This window comes from Ascaphus truei, chromosome 19 (assembly GCF_040206685.1).
Source record: "Ascaphus truei isolate aAscTru1 chromosome 19, aAscTru1.hap1, whole genome shotgun sequence".
NCBI classification, from domain to species: domain Eukaryota; kingdom Metazoa; phylum Chordata; class Amphibia; order Anura; family Ascaphidae; genus Ascaphus; species Ascaphus truei.
The window spans coordinates 6,115,840-6,126,574 of NC_134501.1; the positions used below are offsets into that span (position 1 = coordinate 6,115,840).

At 43.3% G+C, this 10,735-nt stretch overlaps 1 protein-coding gene across 1 annotated transcript in view; it reads left to right on the forward strand.

Annotated features, from left to right (window-relative positions):
* Positions 1-10,502, forward strand: part of KCTD15 (potassium channel tetramerization domain containing 15) — a 30,495-nt gene extending 19,993 nt beyond the window's left edge. The window contains exons 4-5 of the mRNA XM_075576375.1: positions 2,625-2,930; positions 8,234-10,502. Coding sequence (XP_075432490.1) covers positions 2,625-2,930; positions 8,234-8,386 — 459 coding nt within the window. The 3' untranslated portion in view covers positions 8,387-10,502. The remainder of the gene's footprint in view (positions 1-2,624; positions 2,931-8,233) is intronic.
* Positions 10,503-10,735: the final 233 nt, after the last annotated feature.

The following is a 10,735-nucleotide window of genomic DNA, read 5'->3' on the forward strand; positions in this document are numbered from 1 at the left end:
GATTGTCCAGGCATCTCATCTAAAAGTAGCTCACACAGTGATGTCTCACTGCCATTCATTTCAGCAACATGTATTAGATTTAGTGCTGTGTTTTTTTTTTTAGAAGGGTCATATGTCCCAACACAAAATTACTTTCCCTTTTATCAGAGTGCGCTAAATTGTCAAATATATTGAATAGCCTGTGGACTCCTAAATTATCTGAACTCTGGCCCCGTGCTTTACTGGGTTTTTATGAAGAGACAATCCTAATGATTATACTTCATGTAAGCCCATTAAGCAGCAGGAAACCCCAAAATCCATCTATCAATAGCCGTGGTAATAAACACGGAGGATTTTTTGGGAAGCAGACATGAACTTACTATGGTTTTTGGATACCTGTGAATACATTTATTAGAGGCTGTGCTATATGCTCGGCTAATTATCTTTAGGTTCCCCAGTAAATGGAAATTCACCATTAAAAATGGAATCCCTATTCCTGCCATGCCTAATTTTTTTTAATTGTTTTTTTTTTTGTGTGACTTCATTTGATTTCCAGGTGAAGATTATTTAAATGTAGGTGCGAAAATAGTTTTCTACGGAAAGTGGTCATTTCGACGTTTGCGCACCTGTGCTCCTCCTAAGGCTAAAATGATTGATTTGACTTTGTCAAGAGAACATTAGAAGTCATCCTGGAATTTGACAAACTTTTAGTTCTACAGAAGCATTGAAGTGGTTAATTATCTATTTAAATTTTGATGTAAAAGAATCATTATAACACATAACATTGTATCCATTACGTTTTCTTCTCCCTACAACTGGTAGTTGTGAAATTGCCAGTAACGTGTTTTTGTTTCACGCAAAGCACGATGTTCTAAGTATAAAACAGTCTGTAGCCGGCACAGATCGTCACGTTCTGCGAATACGTTAGCAGGATGCAGGAACACTAGTTGCTCGTACATTTAGCATCCTGTGTTGTCACAAGATGCACATCATTGAAAGGAGTCATTCCAGATCATTTTAACTGATATTTCGTCTTCACTGTCTGAAAAACAGCCGAGTTGGACTGAGTCGGCCATTTATCAGTGTCTTTATTTCGAAACGAACGCCACAGTAATGCAGATTTGCCGCTGCTTGCTATTGAACTTTTATTTCTTTAATAAGGAATGAATTGCCACTTTTTGCACCAGATTTGCAGCTGGGAGGTGAGAATTATAATACTGATGCAGGATTTATTTTGTCGCGTCCGTTACTGCTGGGATGCGCTATAGACAGGGACGCCACTATACAAATACAGATATACATACATCAACCATGTGTGAGAACGCATCAATACATAAAATCAGTGGCGAGTATTCTATCACCCGGCCTAGGTTTTCTGCTGGTTAACCCTTTGAGTGCTGGCGAGTGCCATGGCCCCTCCAGCTCTCGCGGTCACTGATGACGGAACTGACATGTCAGTCCCTCTTCCTGTACGATGGTTTCAGAGCACAGATCGTGAGGTCCCCTATGAGAACGAGCCAGTAGATTATCACGTTGCTACTATATCATTGGGCCCCTGGAGGTCCAGGCCCCATGAAGCTACATCCTGGATCCCCCAAAGGGTTAACGTGGCATACTATAAACCTGAACTAGGGGTCTCCCAGAGCTCCTCTATGGTCCCACGACGTCCAAGGACCTCCTGGTTCCCTCACTTTGGCACCAGGCAAAAGATGTGCACGCCACACACAAAATGGTGGCAGGGTCAGGTCTCATGCCCAATAGTTCAGTAGAGGATACTGTGGTGCTCCAAAAATCACGTGACCACATTCAATTATATCAATAAATCCAGTAAGCGTCAGATGCTTATGTATTATTCATTCCTCAAAATGATGAAAAATAGTGGGACTCCGTGCCTAGTGGCATCCACTTGATGACCACGAATAATGGCACACTTCTATAACCCACTAAGTATAAGCAGCAGTTTTGTATAACAGGAAAGAATGACATGGCCCTATGGCCCATTACCTGTATCCTTTGCAGGAACACTCCCACTGCCAAAGCATCCCGGGCGTGCAGTCTGTAAGTGAAGATGATCCAACGTAGTATAGCAGCAGCCAGAGCACAGCCAATGAAACGCGTAGGTGGTGCGTTCATGTAGTTCCTGCTTTTTTGGAAGTCTGCAAAAAATAGCTGATCAACGAATTTTGGAGTCTGCCTGGGGTTATTTCGAATACTGGTCATTGGCTGTGCTCTGGCTGCAGCTATACTTCATTGGCTCATGCCCAATAGAAAAGGCGTGACTATTTGTGACCCTCCCCCCACGGCCATAATTGTAGTCCGGTGGCCATAATTGTAGTCTGGTGGCCATATTTGTACCCTGCACATAAAAATATTTTTTTTTAATGGGGGAATCCACGGATGTCAGGGGGGCAATGGATGAGCCCCGCGGGACCCCTGGTTCAGGCAGGAGGGTAACTGATGCGTTAAAAGATACAGCATGTACAAAAATGCATCGTTTTGTGAATACATCTTCGAACAATAGTTTAATCTGTCTCCTTGAAACATGAATGAATATATCATACAGGAACCGTTTTCTTTGCATCGCGGAAACATTTGTCTTTTGTGTTCACCAACGCCAGCAAACAGTCTTGTTTCTCTGTCTCTAGGAGTTCAATCTGTTATATGAAGAAGCAAAGTATTACCAGCTGCATCCCATGGTCAAAGAGCTTGAACGATATAAGCAGGACAAAGAGCACAGGAAACATTTCCAGCCATGCGATTGTCTGGTCGTGCGAGTGACCCCAGACCTGGGGGAAAGGATTGCGCTGAGTGGGGAGAAAGCTTTAATAGAGGAGATTTTCCCCGAAACTGGAGACGTTATGTGCAACTCCGTCAATGCCGGCTGGAACCAGGACCCGACCCACGTCATCAGGTTCCCACTGAACGGTTACTGCAGATTAAATTCGGTGCAGGTAATCCATATTACACATTACCTTCCATTGTGTTGTGCGTTTGTGTATTACTGCTATATTTTGTTCTGACCCCAATGATGAGCACAGCACTACACAGCCCGGGAATATGTGGTGGGGCACAGATACGAGGAGCTGACATGAATCAATATCCTATAGTTTTTTCTTGGGACCGCGTATGAAGGACCATATATTCCTACACCATAGGAGACCTTGGTTACATTCACCTGAGCAGCAGGGTAACCTGTCTTCCAACGCCACAGGGTATCTTTTGACGTTACACTGTTTGGGTCATATGGCTCACTCTATTGTCATGGACACAGGGAACTTGAACCTGGAGCATGTCATGCACCCACAATTCCATGTTACCCCTTAATGCCAGAAATGCACTTTATGGGGGCTATGCATCAAGGCGATAGGGGTGCAATTCTGGGGCAAAACAAACTACACCAGATGTGTCGAGGGGGAAAAATCCTATTGATTTCAATGGGATTTTCATCTTTGATACACGTGGTGAAAGCCTGGTTGTCCCAGAATTGCATCACTTTTGCTTTAATACGTATTCTCCGTTGTCTTTGTTATTTTTTTTAAACCTGATATCCCTCCCTCTGATGTGATAATAGGGCTGCCTCACTTATGTGTTGCGTACAATGCCGGGAAACAGATTATTTTCCCAACAGGAGTCCTGGATTAGAGTACGGTGAAGCAGCGATGATCACATGTCGGAGTTAGGGTCGGCTAACCCTACCAATGCCTAACACACAGCTGCGAGGCAGTTACATCCCAACACAGCTGGGACGGCACATAAATAGGAGGGTTTGGTAAATCCCACAAACTAAACATGTGCTGAGACCTACCTCAATCTCATTCATAATTTAAGTATACAATAACCATGTAATGAAAAGCATTGGCTAGTATATATTTAGTATGTATGTCAGGGGTGGCCAACTCCAGTCCTCAAGGACCACCAACAGGTCAGGTTTTCTGGATATCCCTGCTTCAGAGCAGTTGGCTCAATCAGCCCCTGCTTCAGCCCAGATGGCTCAATCAGTGGCTCAGTCTTCGACTTAGCCACCTGTGCTGAAACAGGGATATTCTAAAAACCTGACCTGTTGGTGGCCCATGAGGACTGGAGTTGGCCGCCCCCCTGATATATACCAATTTCACCCTCATGTGGATGGATGTTCTGAGCATCAGCCAGTGGTGACTGGAGACAGACAATAGAACTCATGGGATTAAATCTGATCAGCAATGAACTTCAGCAAAAGAAAAGCTCCATTGTTTAGGTGGGATACGGGATAGGAAGCCGTTCTGTAAAGGGTGTCTTTTTTACTCATCCCATGTGATCTTGGGTAAACCACTTCTGAGGTTACCTGAGGTGAGCGGGTCCTCCCCAAAATAAAACATTTATCTGCTGATCTCCCCTTGTATTCTCCATGTGTCTATAACATGGAGAATGTATATCATTTATTTAATACCTTACTTGCTAGAGCGGTGTGAAGCAATGGACGCCAAGACCCTCCAGTCCACAAAGCTCCAGCAACAGTGTAACCAGGTGATATCATAGGAGAATGGATTTTGAAGTTCAAACAAGGAGGGGGGGAGCATACTTAGTGGGTTCTGGGCCGTGACGGTGCTATTTTTATAAATGCTAATTTTTTTTCATCAATGCATGGCCCGGAGGTTTTTCCTGCAAAATCCCCCCCCCAGCATCTAAGATTGAGTTCCAAAAAAAAAAGGACAAAAAAAAAACCCGCTCTGCTATTCTAGAGAGAGAATGCAACAATGTGTTAATGCATAATTTATGTCTTGCTCATAATTAAATGATGCTGCCCGAGGTATGGACTTAAAAAAAATTGATCTCTGCACTTTTTTCTTTTTTTTTTTCTTTCTTCTTTTTTTTTTATTTCAAAAGGATGTTCTGTAAAAATCGCCGAGAGTATTTTAAACGACGGTTTCATTTCATACTCGGTTTTGTCACCAGTCTGAATCTAAACTCATGCACCCGTAGTCAGATTATCTAAACGGGCAGATAGACATCAAATATGGAATTCTTTTCTTTCTTTTTATCCATTTAATTTTACGTTTAACAAAACTATTTTATAAACAGAAACAAAACTTGCTGAAAATGTTAATTAACGCAATGTGTAGAAACATCTCACTAGAGCAGTGATTTCCAACAGGGCGTTTGTGAACACCTAAGGGGCTCTCTCGCCCCCAAATCTGTAACGGCAGATTGCAGGCAGAATGGGGGGTCCTGAGCCTGTGTGGGACGGCGCACTTAGGAAGACCCCAAACTGCACCTTAGCGTGGGTGGTATACCTGTCAATACAGCAGGAGCTCCTAACATTGTTCCCCACAATGCTTTGCATCCAAAGCCACAAGGCTTTGTGGGGCGTGACTTTGGAAACTATCTCAGTAATTGTAATACAGAACCTTTCGTGCTGCCTGCACACACCGAGGTGCAGTTTGGGGCCTTATTAAGCGTGCGTTTTCCCCCACCCCCCATCAAGCTCAGGACACTATACTGTCTTTGATTGGTCTAACAGTTTTGTTAGCGATAGTCTGACGAGACGGCAATAAGATTTATTAATTAGGGGTTCGGTGAACAAATATTTTCTAGCAGGGGGAGGACAATGTAAAACAGTTTGGTAAGAACTGCTCTAGAAGTCTAGCGTTGGGAGAAGAACTGCGGTAGAAACGTTTTCTCAAAGGAAGCAACAGAGCACCAAATATTTCCCCAGCTCCCTCCTCCTGGAACGGAGCATCTCACACCTGCAGGTCTCACCAGCGTATGGTTTAACGCACAGTACCCCTAATTTCCTTTTGCTGTACAATTTTTTTTTTGACAGTAATTTATCAGAAACAAAGGCACGAATCATACATTTTGACAGATGTGGAAATGGCCTGGGGGGGGGGGGGGGGTGAATCTGTTTTTTTTGTGAAAACATTGGAACTGTATAGTTCTGCGTTTGGGCTTTGCAACTTTTATTTTGTGCTCTTTTGCGTGTTCGCGAAATCGGACATTAATTTTGAACTACTACGTAGGTTCACCCTTCAAAATAGCACAGATAGAAGCCTAAATCAACTGAAGGCCGATACATTTTTAAAATGACGTTATCTGTGCTTTAGCGTAATTCGTTATCGACGTATTCATTATAGCCACATCGCCCGCTGTAGGCTCATCACCTCGGCGATATCAGCAGCGTTTTGAGTGCGTCATATGCAAATAAGTGATTAATGCCAAATTACTTCCTCGCATACTCTTATACCTGCCAATATCGGACTAATGCCAAAAAACGATTGCAAATTATTATCACCTACCCCGAGGCTGGCGTTAGGCCTATCATGCCCATGTTTATAATGTCCACATAGACAAGATAAGACTAGCCAACCTCGATTACGTCATCCAATTCCCAATAGTAAGATTGTAGCACATATTAACCCATGACTAACTGGCCACTGGGGAAACCAGCCGCGTCATAGTTACACACAGGGCTGTTAAGCTGTTTGTGTTTTATTTGTAGGGTGTTTGTGTTGTGTGTTAACCCGTTGGTGCTTGGAGGCGTTCCTTTGCAATGTAGCCGTGCGGCATCAAAAGGGTTAAATCATTTTCTGCCGTAGGACTGTGTCAGAGATCCGATTACATCACCCTATGATAGAAAAGTGGGATGTATCCCCCACCCTCACAAGTGCTTCGCTAGCGCTGATTAACGTAGGTGTGTAGGAGTTCTGCCTTATTCGGGCTGTTAAACGCAGAGTGAACACAATTGTCGTGTGTGCAAATTAGATGAAATTTGCTGCCCAAGTATGAATAAATAATTATTAGTGAGTACAGCGTTAATTCAAAAATAAAAATACGTCAGCGACCCCATTTTTCAATAACACCAAATGTTAATGCAGCTATATCCACCTTTAGTGAATCTGGGGCGGGGCAACTGCAGTCCTCAAGGGCTCCCAACAGGTCAGGTTTTCAGGATATCCCTGCTTCAGCACAGGTGGCTCGGTCGAAGAGGCCCTTGAGGACTGGAGTTGGCCACCCCTGGTATAGGGCAATATACGTCACATGATCTATAAGAATTTCTTATCTTTCACAAAATCAAATGATGGCAGAAGAGGAAAATGCAGCAATCTCTGTCCTGGGATCAATGGGTTAATCCTAAAGTGGTTATTTGGGTAAAACACCTATTTTTGGAAGCTAACAGAAAAAGAGCGGTTTTATTTCCCATTTGTGTAGCGTTGGCTGCCTTCCCCTTTGTATTTTCGTGGCAGCTTTCTGGGGTCAGAGCCACTTTAACCTTTTGTTTCCAGATGGGGCTGACACTCTGGCCACAAAATGGTTAATTAAACATATGGTAAGTAGGTGAAAAAACCCCATTGTTCACAAACACCCCGGGTTTAGTAGTTGCTTTGAAAATGTCCAGCCATGTACGTGCTCGTACCACAAGGAAAGAGCAAATACAGATCCCACGTGTGAGCACATACACACGTCTGCAGCCCTGCCCTTCCCTTTTATCTCTTAGCATACAGCGCTTCCAATGCAGCCAGGGATTCTGGGTAATGCATATGAGCGCTCTGAGTGAGTCACCTTTTACTTCTTATCCATTTTAACACGGACCCCTATTAGCTTCTGCCTGCCGTATCACACAGCTTTTTGAGCACAGCCTGCGGATACAGAAGTGCAGAGCCAGTAACCCTGCCTGGTTATCACAGGTACTGTAGAGAAATGCAGAGCACAGCCGGAAACAACCAAAAGATTCAGGCAGAAGAGGAATGAATAAAAACCCAGGGCAACTCTAGCAGGAAGATCAATTTATAGCGAGCTGAAGCAGGATGGTGAAGGTACTGTAACGCACCTACGCGTTTCGTGCCTGGGAACTTTATCAAGGTGGTTATCACAGGGAAATAAACCATACGACACTTGTTAGGTGACACCTTTTATTCAATTTCATCTTGGGTTTTCTGGTTCCTAATACTTGGTGTATTATTTCTTTAAGTGTTGGAAAGAATTAACACAATGACGTGTACCTCCTAGCATTAGCGCAGGGGCGGCCAACTCCAGTCCTCAGGGGCCACCAACAGGCTAGGTTTTAAAGATATCCCTTCTTCGACTGAGCCACTGATTGAGCCACCTGTGCTGAAGCAGGGATATCTTTAAAAACCTGACCTGTTTTTGTCCCCCTGAGGAATGGAGTTGGCCGCCCCTGCGCTAGGGACTGGTGGTGAATGAAGCGTTCTCCGAGGAGCGTGCGTCGCTGTTCCTGCCGCGCTGCCCGCTGTACACTCTCCCGTCTCTTGTTTTCCAGGTCCTGGAGAGACTATTTCAGAAGGGGTTCAACGTGGTGGCCTCCTGCGGCGGCGGCGTGGACTCCTCCCAGTTCAGCGAATATGTCCTGTGCCGCGAGGACAGGCGGCTGCAGCCCAACACAATGCGGATAAAACAGGAGCCGCTGGACTGATGCGTCACGCGTTGCGCTTGTAACCATGGAAGTGTTCAGCAACCCTTGATGTGAAACTTTGAGGCCCCTGCAAACCAGTATTAACGGACATCTTGTGACTCTTTGTTGCCAGTTTGTGATAATCTTAAAAGTACCTTGTACGTAGCCATGACACATTTTGAAAAACAGTCGCTTCTCACTCCGGCCCCCGAGAGGACTCGCCAAAATAGGGTTTTGTGGGAATGTCATTTCATCATAACAGCCGCGCTGGTAAAAACGGCAAAGCCTCGGCCAGTGGCAATCTTTCCCGTTATTGGATTGCTGCAGACCAATTAAAGCCATCAGAGTAATTCCGCTGATGAAACAAACGTGGCAGTTTTCTTCACGAGACCCATTCTCAAAGATCACACGGAGCAAGCAAAAAAAATAATATATGCTGCATTGAATGTGCGCTGCCATCTTGTTCTCTCCCTTCAATGTGCCACATATCCCTAGAACCCCGGTTCTAATCTCTGGGACTGTTCATGCCAGCAAACGGCTTCTTTTTAAAGACACCTGGAACTTAACGGCGGTGCTTAATTAAGGGGGAAAACATTTTTTATATATATATATATATATGTATATATATATTTAAAAACGTGGGAACCTGAAAGCAAACCGAGAAAGTCAGCGACTTGTTGGAATTTTATCTCCTGAAATGTTCGAACTTAAAAGCACCCACCTTTTTCTGCCAAGGCGCCCGGTTTCTGCTGAAAGATCAGTGAGTTTTAATGCTGGCAGTGCAAAGCAAATTCCTCCCGTGTTATTTCTCACCAAGTTCTCTGAACAACTCTGCCTTGATCTTAAAGCTTTTGTTTTCCTGCATGGTTATGAAACTGTTGAAAAAGTATAGCGTAGAACTAAAGATGCCTGAGATGACGGCCTAGTGTGTTGTTAAAACTTTCTTTTAATTGGAGCACCGTGAACGCCTGATTACCAGATCCATTGGCACACACCCTTTCATTATTGTAGTGAGTAGGTAGCTTGTCAGAGGGATATATGGGAAAATATTACACTCCCCCCAAAAACAGAACTACATATTGTAATTATTAAGCTTGTGGATCTTCCGTCATTCTGTTTGTTACAAGAGGGGAACAGCATTGTGTTTGATAGTTTATTTTATTTACCTTGTGCACTAGAACTAAAAATGATTTCATTTGGCCGATTCCAAGACTATACTTTCAGACTCCACAATTAGTTGATTAAAACCTTGTGGTTCTCAAACAGATGCCACACTTTGTTTTCCAATCGTATGCCCGGTCAAGACTTGCGCAGCTTCCTCGAGAGGCGGCAGCCGGCTTTGCAGGTGTACAATTATAAATAGCATTCTGCTAAATAAGGGGGGTAACCAACTTCAGTCCTCAAGGGCCACCAACAGGTCAGAATTTCAGGATGCTTCAGCACAGGTGACTCTGTTAAAGACTGAGCCTCTGATTGAGCCACCTGTGCTGAAGCTGGGATATCCTGAAAACCTGACCTGTTGGTGGCCCTTGAGGACTGGAGTTGCCCGCCCCTGTGCTAAATCCTGTTTGTGGTCCCAATCACTAAGCATAGTGTTAAATCACTATTTCGTTTCCCCCACATAACGTATAGCATACTGTTAAAAGACGCCATGTAAATGAATGCCAGGATCGATAAGCACACGCAAAAATAGTCCTAGTTAATGTAAATAACGAATCATTCTATACCCAACCTGATGCATTACAGAAAGGTTTACAATGCAGCCATCTTTACGTTCTGAAGGGTCACGCGTTGCAAACTACCCCGGCAATGGAAGTGTTCTACAAGACACATATTATTCATTAGTATCGAGGGTAATTTATCACTATATAAGACTGGCCTCCCTTAAGCAATTTTAGAAATATTTTATTCCACAATTTTATACTTATATGGATCAAATGAGTAATGAATACTGGTGCTGTCATATGAGTATATGGCACTACATTCAGACTTGTATATAAACTATATGTAGAATTGTATATTATACATTATTGTAAAAAATATTGTCATGTACTTGTGTATACATATTTCTAATATAGTACTTCATGCCATAAACATTTCTGTATAGTAAATGATAAAAATGGTTAAACAGGAAAAAATTGCCACTTTATTTCCTTCCCTGTGACTTCATTCGGTGGATAAGGGAACTTTATACCAAGTCCAATCTACCAACTAAGATTATATTTTAAAAATTTCTGTGCGGTAAAATTTCATTGCTAAAAAGTAATTTATAAAAAAAACCTTGATAAATTCTGCGTTGTTTGTATGAAGGCTACATACATATGATGCATCATTTGATTTAAATAATTTGACGCATCACCTCTTGTCGAT